At 36.8% G+C, this 20,286-nt stretch overlaps 2 protein-coding genes and 2 pseudogenes across 2 annotated transcripts; 1 reads left to right on the top strand and 3 right to left on the bottom strand.

Annotated features, from left to right (window-relative positions):
- Positions 1-1,680: 1,680 nt before the first annotated feature.
- Positions 1,681-2,741, top strand: LOC141823715 (uncharacterized). The gene is made up of 2 exons (XM_074710973.1): positions 1,681-2,042; positions 2,096-2,741. Exons 1-2 carry the CDS (start codon positions 1,681-1,683, stop codon positions 2,739-2,741), a joined length of 1,008 nt encoding a protein of 335 aa, XP_074567074.1.
- A 1,665-nt stretch (positions 2,742-4,406) lies between these two features.
- LOC141823937 (transcription initiation factor TFIID subunit 6) lies at positions 4,407-8,587 on the bottom strand. The gene is made up of 12 exons (XM_074711143.1): positions 8,428-8,587; positions 8,218-8,304; positions 7,583-7,684; positions 7,397-7,505; positions 6,684-6,790; positions 6,438-6,575; positions 6,264-6,359; positions 6,042-6,166; positions 5,637-5,769; positions 5,431-5,556; positions 5,252-5,360; positions 4,407-4,886 (listed from the first exon to the last, which is right to left on the bottom strand). The coding sequence occupies exons 1-12, from the start codon at positions 8,551-8,553 to the stop codon at positions 4,513-4,515; spliced, it is 1,632 nt and encodes a 543-aa protein (XP_074567244.1). The 5' UTR covers positions 8,554-8,587; the 3' UTR covers positions 4,407-4,512.
- Positions 8,588-9,015: 428 nt separating this feature from the next.
- On the bottom strand, positions 9,016-13,693 carry LOC141824734 (cinnamoyl-CoA reductase 2-like; annotated as a pseudogene).
- A 770-nt stretch (positions 13,694-14,463) lies between these two features.
- On the bottom strand, positions 14,464-20,230 carry LOC141823231 (polyadenylate-binding protein-interacting protein 12-like; annotated as a pseudogene).
- Between the last annotated feature and the right edge of the window lie 56 nt (positions 20,231-20,286).

Raw genomic sequence — 20,286 nt, forward strand, 5'->3', positions numbered from 1 at the left:
AAATTTTTTATTTAATTAATCTGAATTAACTGAATTAATTAAATTAAAAAAATAATTTATAAATTTTAAATAAATAAATTTATAAATCTCTAATTTATTAGTAAAATTTTTATAATATTTAAAAAAATTGATTAATTCAATTAATTTAGTCAAAAACTGAATTAATCGATAAAATATTGATTTAATTTATTTGATTTTTATTAAAAAATTCGATCGATTCGATTAAAAAAATTGATTTATTTAATTTTTAATTAATTCAATTCAATTTGATTCGATTTTAATTCAATACTCATCCCTATTCATCCCTAATCGGGAGGAACGAAAAGCGTTAAACTGCGGCTGACAACGGATTTTCTAGAAGCAAGGAACTGTTTTAGTTCCGGGTTTGGCATGGGTAGATATTCCGACGAGCATCACATGGCCCGGTCCGGTTCAGACAGTTCGACAATTGAATGAAAAAATTTTAAGCTTTTTTATTTTCATTTTAAAAAATCAAAATTTTGAAATTTATGAACAAAATAAAATTAAATTTAAGGTGGACGCATATAAATATTTTATAAAGATTAATAATTGAGTGTGCCAATGTGCTAGAAAATTTAAAAGGATGCGGATGCAAATCAACTTGAGATAATATTTAAAATGAAAGAAGAATAAATCCTTCAATTTTAGTGTCTCAAAATTTAAAATAAAAATTATATTTTGCACCGCTTGAGAAAAAATTATTCTTGCATCTTATTTTTTGGAAATCATTTATATTTATATTGATCAATAGAATGTGTCACAATTCGTATTATATTTAAAAGAAAATATATATGTTAACAAATAATTTATATGGTGTAAATTAACTTATCTAAAGAATTATTATGATTTTTTATACTCTAAGTATCCAAATTTTGTCGATTAATCTTGAAAATAGAATATATTTTTTATTCACAGGTAAATCTAAAAAATTATTCTTCAAAATACACAATGAGCAAGTTTGTAAATATTAACTATCAAAAGTGGTGTATTGTAAAATGCTCAATAGAAAGAATTTTTTTTTCTTTTATAAAAAAATGGATTTCACTATTTAACAGTTTTACATGATTGGTTCATAATTATATATAAAAAAATAAATTGAAAACAGTGAGCCGAAGCCGTCACCGCCACGTATACATGGCCCCCGTTAAATTCTCTCTGCGGACGAGGCTCGCACCTTTTTCTTTACATCACCATTATGCGTTCTTTAAACCTCTTTAACTCTTCCTTCCGGATAGGCCTCCGCCTGCCCCTCCGCCGCCACGACCACTAGCTGCTGCTATCACAGAGATCGAGACTCCGGCGATCAAGACCCATCATCCATGTTCCCATCGAAGATGCTCAAGTCCTGCTGTCCCTTTTTTTTCTCCTTCCCTTCCGCTGCCACCGTCGTTGATTCCAGTGACTCACACCTGACACCACATGCCTATTGCTCGACGGAGGCCGTCTCCGCTGCCTTCCACCGAGTTACAGTTCTTCGTCCGATTGCTGTCGCAGTGGATGCACGTCGTCCGCGCCTTCCCATCGGACACCGTCCATTCGGTCATCGAGAAAATCCATTCGGTCACCAGGATCCCATGTGCCGAGCAGCAGCTGATCTATTCCGGCTGCTAGCTCCATGGCGAATCCACTCTCCTACGTTGCGGGGTAAAGAACGACGCGATGCTACATATCACGGCGAGGCTTCGGAGCAGCAGGAATTCGATGGCTTTTCAGATGGCCGAAAATCTCAGGTCTTCCATTTGCTTCCTTGTATCCACCCGTCGGGCCGACGCCCTCAATCTGCAAAGGAACAACATCGAGTTGCATATGAGACGGTTTCTTCGTATCCCAAAATCTGAACCAAAAGAGGACAAGGAAAAGTCTCGAGCTTATTTCGATGCTTTATGCTACTCGGGCATTCCATCGCTGCTTGTGAGTTTGTATCTTTCACCGGTTGAAGTGATCCATGGCATTGGCCTCAGAACGATTCGGATATTTCTCAACTCGAAGGATGCCTTCCTGCCGGAGTACATGCACTTTCAGTGTGCCCCCATTGTCGTCCTAACCTTCTGTCATTCTGTGAGTTGATTTCCAGAGCAAAAGGCCATAACGATCACCTTTACATTGAATGCTGGAGCACATTAGCTAACTTTCTATCTGCTCAAGACATTGTTCCTCTGGGATGCACTAAGTTGCTGTTGGACGTGTATCTGTTTATTGCCGGCCTTGTCAGTCTAGAGGATGTGGCACTTTCGAGGGACACCAAGCAAGTCTCACTCGAACTCTATAGCTTCTTTTGGGCAATGGAAGGTACAGTCAAGAATTGGAGGAATACAAAGGATGCAATCTCTAAGAAATTCTTCCAGAATGGGAATCCGGAGTATGAGAAAGGCATTGGGTTGTTATACGAGTTATTCATGAAACTCTTGAGTAAGGTCGGACGGTGTCTGAAGAAGGTGGAGGACATCATGGACCAAAAGGGACATACAAAATTTGTGAATGAACTTGCAGCTTGGTCTCACTTTCTAGTTGTTTTGACATTGGTCAGGAACTTCTCTAAGATTGTTGAGGCCGGCAAGCAGTTGCTCGATTTGCTTATTTTTGAACGGCAGAGGGTGCTGAAAGTTCTTGTTAGACATGCTCGGACTGACTACATGCTTTTCATGTGGTCTCTCAAATATAAATATTTAACTGATTTTGATACGAGGAAGGAAGAAGTTAGTTTTGATGATGCAATATAGAATGGAGAGATTTAAGACATACTCATCGACATGCCTAGGCTGATGTGTGATTCATTTGAATAGTAAACTGCATGGAGAGATTTTGATGAGGTTCAAAAATGAGATGGCCACTGGTTTTGGTGTTCTTAGAGAGTGGATTTGTTTGCTATGCAGAGAAATTTTGTACCCATTTTTCCGGCAATGCCTATAAGTTGATCCACTCTACATTTCCGAATCTTAATAGTGATATGAAGAATGTTGATGTCCTACTTCTTCCCTGCATTGAAGAAAATGAATTGTATCACCTTGTTTTATGTATCAGTCTGATTCTAAAATGCTTGTCAGGTTGCTTGTGCCAGAAAACCTCGTGAGGAATATTAGAATGGTAGAAACTTTCAAGAACTTGTTTACTAGCAAGGAGTAGATAATACGAACTACAGTTGCCATCCATTCTTTTTTTTTTCTTTCTATTTTGTTTGTTGTTCTCCAGTCAACAGTGGAGAGAACACACTAAATATACATGCTACAAGTCAAAAGATAAACGCATCTACTGGTTTTGGGAGGTAAACTACATATGCTTTTGATCCTCAGTTCATATTTCTTGGATTTAGGGAAATGTTTCTGAAATGAACTGAATCAATTTCAAGTCTTTATGATCAGTTGATCCTTAGCTCCCCAAAGTAAAGGTGCAAAAGGTTAACCTTCGCTTTGATCGTTTGTAGATTGTTGAAGACAGGTCGGATGAGCAAGGAGTGCTTCTGCATTTCTGGACAGCAGTAAGGTACCTGCCTGCTGATGGATTTCCTGGCTTGTTTTCCAAATTGTCCATATGCAAATCATCAAGATCCCAAGGATCTCTACCAACATCGCAAACATGGGCAATCTAGGGGCTGTACAGAAGTGTCCCTGCTGAAGTTTGTTGGTAGTAGGGTGCAAAACATGCATTAGAACTCAGTTATCTACATAGCAGAAGGATTCCTGTCTCTAATTTCTTGATTTTATTTTCCTGTTGTTTTGATTGAAGTGGAAAATTGGAGTATAAAAAGATGTCTGTAAGATGTTTCTGTAACTAAACTTGAAAATATTTATCTTCCTTTCTCATTTTCTTAATTCTGTTCTCTTGTGCATTGAAGAAGAACCGATGTAGAGCCCGGACATCATGGTTCTCAGGGCATTCTTACACTGTCAGTTACTTTTGAGTAGATTTGGTCCAGCTTTTTATTGGATTCTATTTATTGCTGCTTGGTAACACAAATCTTCACCCCTTTTCTTATTTTTAACTGTATCCAATGTTGTATCGGAGATCAGTTGATTTTGTATTAGTTTCTGTTTAGGTATACAATTACTAGTTTTTCTCTTTTAGGTAAACTTTCAGGAGAATGAACCAAGTCAATGATGTGCAATAGATCAATTCTTCCCTTTCTCTTCCTTTTTTCTTCGTTTCTTCTTCTGCTTCCTCTTAGCATTACCACAGGTTGGCACTGGGCAAAACTGATCCGATCGATAAACAAAACTGACTAAAAAACTACTATTTTAAACCATGTCCAAAATAATCATTCCTGTTTCCTCGTTTCTTCTTCTCCTTCCTCTTCACGCTGCCACAGGTCGACACTGGGCAAAACTGATTCGATCTGTAAACAAAACTGATTCAAAAATTGGTATTTTGAACCATGGCCAAAGGAACCCAAAAAAAGAACAGTTTGTTTCTATCAAGGTAGATCGATTACATCTATTGTTACAAAACTCTAAATAATACACAGCATCTGATGCCCCATTAGATCAATTAACACAGCTAGAGAAAGAAATATTTCTCCGGTGACTGAGTGAAGGACAATATGCCTTCCCCAAACAACTGGAACAGTGAAGATAAGAGGTTTCCTGCATCAAGATCCTCCTTCCAAGCTTGGGCCAGAACCGCCGATCCCTTGGGTGCTCCGCTGCCACCCTTCTCTCTTCTACTGCCAATTGCATCAATCGCTACCTGACCTGAGGCAGAAGATTGTCCTGTACTAGCACCAGATGATTGCGGAGCAAACCCATCCTCTGCTCCTTGCAGGTTGGCTGTTGTTGTGGCAATAGCCTGTATTGTGCCTGCTGGTCCATCGACCGCCATCTTCTTGAAGGGTGGCTGCTGCGATGAGTTATTGGTGCTCAACTTCCGCTTAACTGATTCGAGGAAAAGATGTATCAGAAACTATAACCTGACATTTGCTGATATACATGTGCAATGACATTTCTCAAGTTTAATAATTCAGCACTATCAGTGTGCTAAATCAGGAACTCCGTGTTTTCTTTGACTTAATTTTATGTTATTTGGGACTTGAAAATGTGTATCCAACACATATGGCTCCAAATGTCAGGCACAATGCATAAGCAACTATTTTCTTCAAATGTCAGGATCAATATAAGTATGGCTCCAAAATGCTCCAAAACAGAAGGAAATGACAATAAGATTTTCACAAGAAGATTGTTTCAAATGATTCCAGAAATATTAAATGGAAAACTGGTGCAAAGACTTGAATTGGGCTTACTCATGCTTGTTGCAATCCTTGGGTTAATCCTCCAGACACCATGTTTCGGTGGAGATAACAAGCTAGGCATCATCTTCAGCCGGTCATACAAACATTTACCGGTGGCACACTAAATATGAAACCAAGGTAAGAGATTATTAATGAAACAATTTTGATTCGAGTAAATGAACGAGAAATACCTGTAAAGCACCATATACTCGCCAAGCTTCTTTCCTTTTCATCTCATTCTTCTGCTTTTCCAGTTGCATCTCGGGTTCCAAAAGTTGCAAATATGGCTCAAGATTTGGCAGAACAAGAAGACGTATCTAGCAAAGTGGGTATAAAAGTCAGACTAAAGGGAGAAAAGGTGACATGAATGACAGAGAAATAGGGTGTTAAGAATTACCACACTTGGTCCCAGTGCAGCAAGCCCTTGAATGGCACCATAATGTTGTGTGAGTGCTTTAGATGGATCAAGAAAAGCATTAATCAATGTTTTCGTCAATCGTGACTGAAGATTGTGGTACACATGACCATATCTGTTGAAAAAAATTATCCAGTAATTATAAACACCAAGCATAAGAATAAAAAGCAACAAAAAAAAACACCAAAATGTTCAAACACCAAGTAGATGTCACTTATTGATATAGGAATTTTATCAAGCAAAATGAAACTGGAAACTGTTATGCATGCAGCGTGAGATAATAGTCGCAATGATAAAGGAATTTGAATAGATTTTCTTATTTACTTTTCTAGAAAAGAAGCAAGCTGTTAAAGAATGAAGTTTTATATTTACAGCATGATTTCTAACCTTCTACACACTGATGCAGCTAGATTTGCTGAGAAATCACGGAGTTCCCAGTGGTTATCTGCTATTCTACTCCCCAACCTTTTGGCAACGACACATGTAATAATTGATGGCATCAGCTGATGCAACTGAAGATGAGAAATTTTTTAGTTAGAAGAAATGTGAATGGCTGTACAAAGTTGTCTGTAACGTACTGTGTATTATTGAAGTAACAAAATGACTCACATAAGGTTCTATGTGAATGTGTGGATTTTGGAGAAGGCTTCGAACCACACGCATTAAAGCAAACAAGATTGGAAGATCATTTAAGCTCCGAGCAACCTGTGATGGAATAACTGTCAATAGGTATGTGAACTAAGAAGAATTATTCAACAGCTAATGAAGATTGACAAACTTGACCTCATCTGCAATGAAGTAGGAAAAGTATGGAACCAATGGATGAATTCCTGAATCCATTGCTAAACTCACTAAAGCTTCTTTGAAAAGGTTGGACTCAGGTCTTGTAACTGTAAGCTCAGTAATTTTGTCGAAGTAGAGCTGCAATGAGTAATAAAAACCAACTGCATGGGCAATTTCTCATAGAAGCTGAAGAAATTGGGCAGCAAAACCAAGAAAGTTCATGAATGGACTGTTGGGGAAAAAAACCTGTAACTCCCTCGATAATACGTGCTTAACAGGCAGTTTGAGATCAACAAGAAGTCCGTCTTCCTTGGTGTTCTCAGACTTCTTATTTTCAGACGGGGATACAATTGCTGGGAAAAAAACTCATGTAAATCAATTTCTCTCAAAAAGTTAACATTACAACAAATGATTAAAACCAAAACCAAAGTATACACCAACATAATGGTTTAGAGCCTATAGAAGCGGTGACACCAAAAATGAAAAAAAAAACACAATTGGCATATCTCAAATGACTTTGATGAATTAACTAAGAGCACCAAATAGAAATTCATAGTTTTATTCACACTACAGCACAAAAAGTTTCTTATTTATAAATAAATAAGTAGCAATTTTATACCCTTTCTGTCTCAGTATATACCAAAATACACATTATCATGTATTGGCATACAAAAGTAGTTTGGTTTTAAGAAGGCATAATAATTTGGGATATTTAATGATAACTGCACAATTGAAGCTCATAGACAAAAGGAGATATATCATATCCTATTTCATGAACTATACTGTACGTCTATAGATTGTGAATAAGATATATTCTTGGTACATGCCAAAACACCTTTCTGATTTGTGTGCTATCCAACCAAGAATTACTTATTTGGAAGGTTTCATTTATTCTTACGAAGAATGGCAGTCCACTCCAATAAAGATAGAACAAATTAATTTTATCACATAAATAAAACCTTCAGCAGGAGAATTTTCAGGAATTGCAGGTTGCACCCCTTCAATAGCAAGCCAGTGAGCCACAACAGCAGTATCAAGTGGTGCTTTGGGTAATGGTGAATCAATGACCTATATGTTGCAAACAATAGTAAATACAATCATGTTATATATCAAAGTAAATTACACCCAATAAAAACTTCACAAACCTCCTTGAAATCCAAATCTCTGTCGTCAAGATAGAACAAATCCTTGTGCCCTACTGCCCTCTTGAACCGCAAGGGATCAGTTGATGCAAATCCATAAATAGGCTGAAATTGTAGAACAAGCAACCAGTAATATATTGACTCGAGATAGCTGGCAACGTAATGGAGAAAAGAACTATACAAGTTTTGCATGATTTTATTGTGTTTTCCAACCTAACTAGAATCTTCTTAAAGCAGAGATTCACTCCTATATAAACATAATTCATGGTTCAAGAAAAAAAACAAAACATTATGAAATATTTCTTAATTCTCGTTGAAGAAACAAAAGAAAAAGCAGATATTTGAAAAGGGGCTCAAACTAATGTAAAATTTTGAACTTCAGTTACGGCCCAAGTTCGAGTGATTAAATGAAAAAAGACACTACCATCTCCTCCTAATTTCCTCTTTAGGACTTCATTTCCTACGTAAAATTATTGTCTTAACAATTCAAAACAGAGTGAAGGTTTTTTTAAATATAAACTACATTCAAACAAACATTTACAAGCAACAGATCTCGTAACTCTATCAATCCTGGAAACAAATACAAGTACTAAATCAAAACCAATCAAAGTTATAAGTCGCAGACGAAGGAAACCTACCTCGACATTCCTTAGACTGAGCGCACTGTCCACATCTTCTGCCGTCAAGACCGTCCTTTTAGAGTGGCGCATGCACTTTATTGCCTCCTGCACATCCCCTTCCAAAGTCAGGGATCACGGAATCCAAAACTATCGAAGAATCAAACTTCAAAGCACCGAAACGTTCCAGCCCCGTAAAAACCCTAACCCGAGAAGCAACACAAGCACCACCTGCATGATCTCCCGAAGACGGTACTCAACATCGGGGGCGAGTGCGAGAGAGACCTCAGAGGAGAGGTTAGAGATGCCAATGCTTTGCGCAACCACCTCGATCGTCTCCTTCGGGACGATACTCATCGTCGCCTCTTCCCTTCTCCGTCTGCTCCTCGACCCCACTTCCTCTCTCTCGTTATTGTGTGATTGAACCGGCCGTTTAAATAAACCCGGTTTAAATTGTTCACGTAATGAAGGTGATAATACGACCGGGCATATTTTTACGGGTACGCTCCACAGAAGATCAATATTTTGATAAAATTAAAATTAATTATTAATTGTCCATAAAAATTATTACACTTTAAAAATTAAACTAAACAATTACTTAGCAGTAATATTAACTATAAGTATATTTAAATCGAAATTAAAATTTTTTTTTGTATCTCATCACTGTTGTAACACGAATCCATCAACTTGCAAAAATCTTGCTTATCTTTTGTTAGGACCTGTTTATAGTTAGCTGTAACATGAGGAGATCTACTGGTATTTACGTGTAAAATCAAATTATGTAAACAACAGTTACATTCAAATGATAGATTTATGCCTTGAGAGTTCTGGCCAATCGATCAAACTTCACAAACATCTATTGGTTGCATAGCATTTTGCGAGGGAAACAGATCGACAAACAGGAGTGGCTCGAGTGCGAGGAAGGATCCGCATCCTGATAGTACTTAATGCTGTTTCCATCCTGAGTTCTTCAACTTTTCGGAACACGCCAAGCTACTTTCCTCTGTGATTTACGCTTTGTAAAACTGTCATTTAACGTGTTTGAAACCATAACTCGTGTCACAAAAATCTTCCAAAAGCATGAACACAGCGCGAAAGGAAAGAAAATGGTTTTAGTTGCATTACTTTTCAATATATTTGTAGTTGGGATATAATCTCTTGAGCACGTCCACCAAGTCGCGGAGTTTCAAAGAATGAGATGCACAAATGTCTCGTCCAGCTGCCTTTGGCTCCTTGTACACCAGCATCAATGCGTCTGCTACATCTCAAACATCCACAAGATATATGTCTCGATTCTCTGCAGTTCGCCGAACACCTGTAACAGGAGAACAAGGGCGACTTGACACATGATAATATGGAATTTGCAAAAACATGGATTGTTTGACACTAATCCAATTTAGACCTTAATCTTATCACAAGTATGGCATGCAAGAAAAAAAGGACATAAGACCTATATAACTCAAACAGGTTAGAGTTACATGACTTTACGATGAGAATACATGCCGCCATATTGGAGGCCACTGCAATCTGGCTGGGGAAGACGAAATTTTCAGCCTCTATCAGCTGGGTAGAGTAAAAACAGTATGTTGTTTGTAACATATACTTCGATTGAAAATGATGAACTACTAATAAACTGTGTGCACTACCAAATCAAATGTTAAATCAAGGAAACCATAACTATGAACTGAGTGAGGATTCTAAGTGTAAAGAATTTGAAAAACATGAAAATGAGCATATGCAAGTAATGTGCAACGAATTTTTCTTGCTCACATATGTCCAAACATTTGCTTAACATTATACACACACACACACACGATAACAAAGATTCATCATCCACTATTCAAACAATTTTTTATCAAACATGGAACTTTCATGATTTACTTCACAATTTAGTATAATGTGTCATTCTTAATACAAGAAAAAAAAATACAGTTTCTCAACTCAATTGAAAAGCAATGAAGTCTAAAGTAATGACCTTTTATGAGATTGATGAGATACAAGCTTGATGAATTTAGAGTGGAATGGAGCAATTGTCCAACAACCAGAGATGGGCTAACCATCATGATGTCAAGTTCATGCTTCTCAACATAATCCAGTGCCTCATGCTCCGCGAGTGTTTTCGAAAGATAATACCAATCCTAACATCTCAGGAACAATGAGAACATGAAATGCCAAGAGCACAAAAGTGAATATGAAGTATGAGGATATATTTCAAAATAATAGATTATCATCTTCCAAGGATGAAATATAAAACATGCTGAGCCAAATACAATGAAAAATTAAGATAAAATATATGCCAAACTACCAAACTACAAACTATCAGAATTATTTGAAGAACTCTGAGAATGAACAACTATCACTCACGTAACTGATGTCCAATTGAAACCTTTATTTAGAAAATTTCTCAAGTATAGTACATTAATTATGTCAGATTTACGACAATGTTCTGTATCTGACCAACAACTCTCATCCTTCATCTTACCATTGTAGCAAAAGGTGGAATCCGCCACCCTAACAATCTCATATGGTCGGCCTCACAATCATCTGTGAGGAGGTAAGTCGAGAAGCTATAGTTGGCCATTGTGGAGGAGCGCATTTACCATGTGGCCAATTAGGGTTGACTGCCACAGCAACAATTGATGATACCACTACAACACACTTAACTTTGGCCTCAGAGCTTGCCTTCAGTATGTTCACAGTGCCTCCGATAGCAGGAGCAATAACCTCCTGAAAGTTAGAATGATTCAAAAAGTTATCAATCAATAAAGTATCTATATAAGAGGGAACCACATGGGTTCTAATTCATCATATATTGATTGCAAAATAAAAAATTATAACGTTGTCGGATAATTACCTTAATACATTTGTACTCATTTTAATGCAGTGTTCCAAAAGAACATCCTTAACATATAAGATACAGCAGGAACAACACAAATGTAATTCATAACACAACGCAATAATTGAAGGCTAAATTCACAATACCACTATGACTTATGGTCCCTTTGATTCTGATTCATAGAAATAACTATTTTATGAATTTTCAGAAAAATAAGTATTAACCAAATATGTACTTGAAATGCTTATTCCAACAAAATGTGATTCCTTATTCATAAGAAATATTTATGCCTTACTCTATTTCAGAAGTAGTTATTTCTCATTTATTCTATTATTCAAATTGTAGATATTTTTACTTTACTCAACCGCTTAAAAATATATATTATTAATATGCAGCAGGCGGACCTTCAACTGATCGGGCTGACAATCGAGTGTGCCAATCAAACAGGCCAGGTCAAGCAGGTTAGATGGGTTAGTCGGAAAGATGACTTAGTCAAGCTGGAGAAACGATTTGGTTCGGTTGAGCCACTCATGCTTGGATGGCCAATAGAGCCAAATAGGTCAATGAACATGTTGGGACAGGCAAGTCAGGTTGAATGGACTGATTGGGCTAGAAAGGTCTAGTTGAACGAACCATACCAATTAGTCAAACTGCGCCAAGCAAGACATTTAAGTTGGTTAGATCAAGAGGACACATTAGTTGAGTCACATGGGCCAAGTGAGTTGGGCAGACCAGTCTAGCCAGAATGAGGTTGTTTGGCCATATGAGCCAATTAAATGGGAGGTGAACAAACATTCTAGGCCAAGGTAGATTGGTCAAATCAGACTAATCATGTGAATCAGAGGAGACTCATAAAATTTTTTGCATATGGGCATTTTATCATTATAAAAAACAATTCCCTATCTATTTCTCATAACATTGAAACCAACCATACATAAGAATAATTATTCATTACAAAATTCCTGTTCTATTCATTGTCTATTATAACATATCGTCAATGCAAAAGCATGTGATGTTAATGCATTTTTAGTGTGCTAAAAAAAAAAAGCTAAAATAGTGATACAAGTCAATGAATATAAGAAATCAACTCACATCTGGATTGAGTGCTTTCGTTGAGGGAACAGGACTAGCAACATGGAAGACTCCTTCACATCCAGCTATTGCTGATCGTACAGAATCATAGTCTAACATGTCTGCCTTAAATAATTGCAGATTCTCAGAAGCATTCTCTAACTCCTTCAGGTGTGCATTTTTTTTATCACCTGAATCAAAATTTAGCTGGCACAACTCAAAACCAGAAAGGTAAAACAGCTACTTTACATAACCGCATACAGGGAAGAAGAAGAAACAGCTTGACACAAAGCATTAATGCTAACAAAAACTGAAGAAGTTCATAAAAGAAAATAACTTGGTAGATTTGGGAATTGTTTACTCGAGGGCTATTTAGTAAAGAATGAAAAAAATGGAGAAAAATATAGATGGATAGATAAATAGGTTAGTTGTTGTTTATTTTATTTTTAGTCATTTCTTTTTCATTCTCTTGAATGAGCATGAGTTGATTTGAGTGTGGTTTCCTCACCACACCCAATTAGCAAGATTGGCCGATCACTTGATCCACCTACTCAGCTCGATCCATTTGATTGTCATGCTTGACCAAATAGGCCTGACTGATCCACTCAACGTGTTCAACCCAGCTGGCACAAGTAGCCTAACCTGTCCATGCGGCTTGCCTGGCACAACTACTCAACTTATCCATGCGACCCACCTAGCCTGATCAGTTCGCTCAACTCATATGACCCAATTGGCTCAACAAACCTGATTGACCTTGCTGCCTTGACCATCTCTTCCAAGTTGATCAAGCCAACCAATCAATCACACCCACTCAGCCCCATACAATTAGTTTAGTTTGTTGAATTGAATCAACCTAATTAGGCCACATTGCTTGCCCAGTTAGTTTGTGCACTTGCAATGGTCCAGCCGCTCGACTTGACCAGCTTGTCTAGCCTTCCCTGCGTGCTAGGCGTGTCTAGTCAAATTTTGTGATGTTAGCTATGATTTAAAAGTCAGGGGTGATTATTATTTTGCAACAAGTTACTGGTTGATATTTTGACTAAGAAAAGTCAGTTGAATTCTGCCTAAATTATTTGGAACTAAAATGGTGGTCAAAAGGGGTTTCTTATTAATCCGATTTCCCATATTTTCTAAAGACTGCACAACCAAAATGGTGATGAGGCTACCATCCATCGGATATTCAACCTTTTGAAGATATCTATCTAAATAAACAGATATCTTCCTCCTTGGCTCCTCGAACATCCTCACCCATCCGCTCCGTGTTTCCACCCTAAGAAACAAGTGTCAAATTGAGCTCTATATCTTCCAGAACAGCAACCGATCGTCCATTAAGGCACACTGTTCCGTACCTTTTTATTGCCTCTATCAAAATACATAGCACGAAGAACCCTAAATCGAAGCATGTATAGAGAGAAGAAAGGGGCGTACTTGGGGTCTCGCACTGTGCCATGGACGAGGTAGCCGTTGGAGAGGAGAAGCTTCACCAGTCACGAGGCGATGAAACCACCGGCGCCAGTCACGCAAACTCTCCTTGTCGCCCCTGCTGCCGCATCCATTCTCCGTCCCCGTGGTTCTTCCTCCCAACATCCACGGAACCGTTTCGGGTGCGGCAACAAAAGTCACGCGTTTCGCAACGGCTTGTCACATCCAAGCGGTGGTGCCCCGGTGGGGCCCTTGTTAGTGAGTAATAGTGTATTGGACATTTTTTATTATTTACTTTTTTTTATTCGCGGTGGACATTCAATTAACTGTTTTTTTATTTTTTTAAAATTACTTGCCTTTGTTTTAATTTTAAAGACACCTATACAATTTATATACATTTATATCTTATTTACTCTTTGAATATTTTATCATATCATAAGTTATCCTATTTTAGATTTAGGTAATGTCTCTTTGTTTTTTTAATAAAAAATATCATTTATTTGTTTTATGTAAAAAATCGTTGCTCAGTGTGTTTCCAAAAATAATTGACGTGCAAAATGTACTACAGGTTAGTTTTGTAAATCAAATTATAATATATTTTAAAGTTAACAAATATATTTTTCTGCATCATAAAGTTTGAAATGCGTCAAAATTTTAAAAAAGAAAAATTTAAGGTTTTCAAATGTACAAAATGATTTTTAAAACAGCTTGTAATGTTTTTAAAAAGGAAAAACTCAGTCAAAACTATTTGAAGCACCTTTTTTTTTGTATAACCAATTATGAAAACATTTTTTTGGGTAAAGTGCTAAAAAATAAAAAAAGGAGCATCCACAATGACGTTCTCTGCTGCAGTCCACTTGAACTTCTATCAATAGATCAGTACTTAGAATCAAGACCACAAGTACTTCCAAGTTTTTCAACCGTGTCAAAGAAACAGATGTCTCAATCTCCAACTGGAGATTTAACTTTTATTTAGTGAGGATAAAACTAATAAAAACAGTCTGAAAAAAAAAGAAAAATAAAAGATAAAGAAACTGACCACTTACATTGCACGTGAGAAAGTTCGGCAAGGCTGCATCATATAAAAATTTCAAAACCCTATGTGCAATAAGTGTCTCTTCTTCATCAGAAAGAAATAAACTTTAGAGGAGCCAGAATGTATCATAAATTTCGTGTGTGCGTAACTATTGTAGTATAGCTATGGAATGTTTCTTCGACCCACGAAGATTCAATGCATGGGCGGGCGAGAAGTGCGAGGTCGCACAGGAGTCTTCGAAGGGCTCACCCTGCAAGATCATCAGTTGGCTTAGTTTAGGATGGTTGTTTCAACTGATCGAAGAAATTACGTCACTGAAAAATAATATCGGATAAGAGTTGGGTTATATAACCCGAAACCAATAAACCAAACTGAACCAAATTGATTCAAATAGAAAATTTTGATTTATAAGTTTATTGGTTCGATTTTGATTTTCAAGAATGGGCATTATTGGTTTTTGTTTGATCTAATACAAACCGTTAAAACAAAACAACAATTAAGGTTTTATAATATGTGTGTGTATAATCATTAATTAATATGATAATTAGTATGATTTTGATTTTTATTATTCTCAAAAGAAATCTGGCAAGGAAACTAGTTTTTGAGTGCTTTATTATTTATTAATATCATTTTGAATTGCAAGGTAGCTAAAATTATTGGTTTCTATTTGAAACTGCATTTAGTTATTGAGGTTCTATAATATCTATGTGTGTGTAATTATAAGTTAGTATGCTAATTATTATAATTGTTTTTACTATTTACTTGTTATATTCACTAATTAACATAAATCTAAACTTTCAAAAGAAGTTATTAGTGTTCTCAATCTGCTTGAAATATATATATATATATATTTATGGTTTCAAACTGAAACGAAATTGTTTTGGTTCAATTTCAATTGAATTTTAAAACATGAAATATTTCAATTTGGTTTCTATTTCTCACATCAAACAGATAAACTGAATATATATATATATATATATATATAGCTTCAAACTGAACCGAAATGGTTTTGGTTCAATTTCAATTGAATTTTTCAACATGAAATATTTCAGTTTGTTTTTGATTTTTTACATCAAACCAATAAGCCAAATCATATTCACCCCTGATAGAAATGCTAGATCTGAAGAGAAAGCATGCAAAATGTACCTGATTGGCAAGGATCCTAAGATAACTCCGCTACAGCTCAAAGCTTTAGTTGCGCACTCAGCCTGGAGAAAGAGTTTCAAGCAACAAGATTCAAGTTTTGACACTAGCATTTCATAATCAAAGTGGACGAGATAAAAAAAAGCACAAAGTTCAGAAATTTGTTATTTCTCATTCTGAGATTGAATATTCAAGTAGTTAAAGAGCAGCTATTGAGCCTAAAAAGCAAGCTCCGACAAAGACTCAACGTATTAAAGCAGTTGATAAGATAGTGGGAGCACCAGCTTGAAATAATACAGTAACATTGTAGCATTGTGGCACATTTGCAAGAGTTGTGTGTTAGTGGTTGGGGTCTCAAAATAACAAGATTTTTCAAACTCTGCAGGCCATTTTGGCAATCTTCAAACTCTGGGAAGCATTTTGAAAAAGTAAAAAAAATCATATGCAGTAAAATAAAATTCCCTATTTTTTAATTCTCACATAATCTCATGATTTCTTCCTTTTCTTCAATATAATTTTATATTTGTATTTGATAAATTGCTTGTCCGAATACACGAAAATCAAGGAATTGGCATCATATAGTTTAATGTCACAAAGTCAAACAAGTAATACTAACCCTTACAAACTCAACAAAAGCGATCCGAGTAGAATGATGTTGGTCTCCAAGAAGCCTTAGCCGGTAAACCTGAAGCATAAGAATCATGATTTGTATTGGAAATTATTCTAACCAGAAATACTTTCAAAGAGTGAAAATGACTATGAACAGAGGACACACACCTCTCCACATAAAGACTCAAAGAAGAGTCTAATTTCAGCTTGAGAAACCTGAAAATATAATACCGTAAGAAAAATGAATGCATTGAAGCACAGGATGCTCAGACAAAGGAAACCAATAAAACAAATCTGGGAAGAAAAATCTTTGTCAATGGGCATGATTTAAAACAATAGGTGGTGCTGCAATTTTCTTTTTAGGGCAACAGAAGGAAATTGACTACCCTTAGGTATATATATTAAAAATGAATACTTGCATGTTTACAATTTTTTTGTACAAGGAGTGCGGTCTTTACCTATATATATATTACACTTATAGTTTGTTAGCATTATACATGGTACTTACATTTAGGTCCATAAGTCTATACCAATTGGCAAGTCATACAATAGTTAAAAGCGATTGGATGGATTACATATGAATTTATATAACTTTTTGTTACATTCTCCATGATGGAAAGAGAGTTTTCAATGCAATGGACGAGGAGTTGTTTCTTCAATGTATAAGGTAGAAATAAAAGGTGAAGAGAAATCAAGTTCAAGAGATACAAAAAAGTGAAAATAAACTGCAATTTTTATGTTCAAGAGGCACCTAAAATTGTAGTGACTAACAACAGAGAAGCTAGTGACCAAGACATAGCTAATGCAATGGTTATGGAAACAATACTGCAGTGCAGAAATATTAAAACTAATCAAGTATCAGGTTTGAGTTTGGCATTGTTTAGTGAAAAACTCAAGTCTAAATCATAGTCAAATATTTATTCCATATATCAGACCAAAGTTCTTTGTTTGTCAAAGTAATGGACAAATTGTTGTTTCTAACTTAATGTTCATGCCTAAACTAACCCAAGGAGAATGAAATACCTAAACAACAACTATTTACAATGAACTAATTTGTAAACTATAAAAGAAGTTGTAGTAAACTGCTACGAGAATGATGGATTGACCGACATCAGAATGTATCACCTACCTTCTTGTCAATATTTGTGCAGTACACAGTCCTTGAGCACATCTCACGTTCATCATCCGACTGAAACCAGAGGAAAGCTAAGTGATCAAATATAAAACAATTGCAATACACAAGATTCATAAGATGACATTGATGAACTAATTTCTCATACACTTGGCAAAAATGTAGGGTTCACAGGCGCAATTGCAGTCTTTGAAGGAAGCACCCTAAGAGGGTAATACCCAAGCATGGTTCCTGACAGATTTAAAGCAGCTCTTGCACCCTCTGGATTTGCATAATCAGAAATAACGAAAAGTACATGAAGTATCTAATCAATTTAGTTGCAGAAGAAGATGAAAAATACACTGAACTGTAACTTACCATCATCATCAAACTCTATGAAAGCAAACCGAAGAACAGTTTTTGGGTCCCCACACATTCGACAGTCAACAACCTGAAAGATTAAAATGATCTTACATTTTATACAAATGAATCAAATTGAAGTGGCTCGAAAAGCATTAAATGTATTTACATGTCCACAGCTATTGAAAAGTGTTGCAAGCTCTTCTTCTGTAACCTACATATCCGAGACAAAAAATTTTAGCTATTATAGCCACGTTTTAAATTGCAAGTGGAAGGTTTGTACAATCTGATATTAAACTACATATGATGAAGCAACAGAATAAGCTAATAAACTCTTAATCCACAATGCAAAAATCCATCAACAATGAAATCTAGAATACCAAAATAAGAGTAAAATCAAAACCTATATGGACAAAAAAACTCTAAGCATGATATCCACAACGACCAGAACTGTAGAATCAATAGAACAAAAGAATGAGTGAAATAAAAGATTGTGGATCCTAAATTCCTAGTTGTAGATTCATTGTTGTCGATGTTTCAATCTTAGTAGTTTCACTGTTATTCATCTGAAAACTTATACATCTTTTGACGATTATGTTAGTCTACATTCTATGGATATGTAGGCCCTTAAAAAATGCAAAAAATAAAAATACAAATCCAGAAAATGCAAGGAAGGAATCAATAGTCTTTCTTCTTTATAATGTTGTAATGCTAATACAGGAAAAAAAAAGAGATTTTCTAGTTACGGCTCGAAAGTATAGCTCTACTTCTTTCTTATGATTCTAGATGAAGGAACTTCATTGTTGGTTATGAAGCAACCATTACCACCTGCGATAGCACATTAAAAGTCCTATTTACATTCAAAGCATCAAACAAGTCTGGTTAAATTTTTTTTTGAATTGGTCAGAAGTTATGCATCCAAGGATCCATGACAAGCCCTTAAAGCCCTAATATGTAACACTTCTGTAAATTGAGAAGAATGGTGTGTCGATATTGTTGGGATCCTCGAGCCACTTAACAAGATGCCTTGCTGAATCTCAATCTATGTAAAATTTGAAACAATTTCTTGAAGCTAGTATATCATAAAACAGTCATGTAGGTATATAGACAACACATGTTTGAAGACAATGTAGCATCCAAATATCTTTCAACCAAGTTTTGTAACCAAAATTTAGAAAAATCTAGATCTACTGAGTTGTGGCACACTCAAAATTCACTTCATCTCTTTCAAAAGGTTCCTATTTATAACTCTCCTCAAATCTCTTCCAGTGCATGACTTCCTCTCTTTACAGATTACCCAACATTTAATGCCCATTTCAACCCAATCCCGTGCTTTTCTGTGACTAAGGACATTTGGTGAAATAATAATCTGTTTCTTCAAAATCTACAGTTCAATATTCGCCCAAAAACTGGACTTGCATGAGCCAATATCTATGCGCCTACAACCCCATTTGATTCAGCTTGGTTAGACAAATTCAATCCCTGCAGGACTCTATGAAACCTGCAATAATCAAAAGCCATCCTTCCAAAAATGTGACAGCAGCACAACGGCAAAAACGAAGAGGGTACAAAAAGTATAAAACACATCCTAGTTCACCAATAACATTTTCCAAGAGACAAATTGCCACCCCAGAGCCTAAATTGAAAGGAAGAATGTCTCAAAGCCTCTTCACCTGAAGATCTACATCTGCAACGTAGACAGTCCTTCTGATCACCTCATCTCTCTGTGCCAGACTCGTCCTGCTATTCATCCGACGATTCCGCTGACCGTATCCGTTTTTGTTCTAATCGAACAAATTAAACCTAATAAGAAATCAACAAAGAGAGTAAAAGAATAAATAACAGAGGAGAAGACCATACCCTCCTTCCATTGCCTCCATCGAAGCCACCATTTCCCAATGCAAGGCTCGCCCCAAATCCACCCCCATAAAATCCGCCACCAAAACCAACGCCAAGACCACCGTAGGGTGCGGCAAGTCCACCTCCGGCGATCGACGGCGGAACGAACTCCTCCGCCATCGGATTCAGCTTCGACAGGAGCTCCTCCAGATCCCTCATCTCCTGCTCCGACCCCTGGGGTCGCTGCGCCACTGCGGCCGGCCCCGGACTGGAAACGCGGTGCAGCTGCTGATCCTTGAGGTGGAAGCCATTAGGGTTGGGGAGGAAGGTGGGAAGAGAATGGCCGACGGCGACGACTGTGGCGCTGGAGGCGAGATCCACAAATTTATTGGAGTCGGACGCTTCCTTGCGGTCGAGATCGCCGGCGGTTGACGCCGAATAGGCGGCCAGATCAACGCCGTTTGCGGTCTCGGAGACGGCCATGACCAGGTGGTGAGACCAATTCGTAGAAACCCTCTCCCTCTCTCTCTCTCTCTCAGTCGTCGGCGGCTGCTTCGGACCAACCATGAATCGTATTTAACCCGACGGATGTCAGCATCGATGACATCGAATGATCCTCTCCGTCAGGACAAAATGGGGCTATTTTACACTTCGCCACAGATT

Source organism: Curcuma longa, chromosome 3 (genome assembly GCF_044706935.1).
Source record: "Curcuma longa cultivar G26 ecotype Majalengka, Jawa Barat chromosome 3, ITB_CL_G26_1.1, whole genome shotgun sequence".
Classification (NCBI taxonomy): Eukaryota; Viridiplantae; Streptophyta; class Magnoliopsida; order Zingiberales; family Zingiberaceae; genus Curcuma; species Curcuma longa.

Bases quoted from the DNA above. Each gene is read 5' to 3' on its own strand.
- LOC141823715 (XM_074710973.1), top strand. From the start codon at position 1,681: ATGCTACATATCACGGCGAGGCTTCGGAGCAGCAGGAATTCGATGGCT. The intron at 2,043-2,095 runs GTGTGCCCCCAT...GTTGATTTCCAG, and splicing joins CCGGAGTACATGCACTTTCA to AGCAAAAGGCCATAACGATC.
- LOC141823937 (XM_074711143.1), bottom strand. From the start codon at position 8,553: ATGAGTATCGTCCCGAAGGAGACGATCGAGGTGGTTGCGCAAAGCATT. The intron at 6,360-6,437 runs GTCAAGTTTGTC...ATTCCATCACAG, and splicing joins CCTACTTCATTGCAGATGAG to GTTGCTCGGAGCTTAAATGA. The intron at 4,887-5,251 runs GTAAGCCCAATT...TCCTCGAATCAG, and splicing joins AAGGATTGCAACAAGCATGA to TTAAGCGGAAGTTGAGCACC.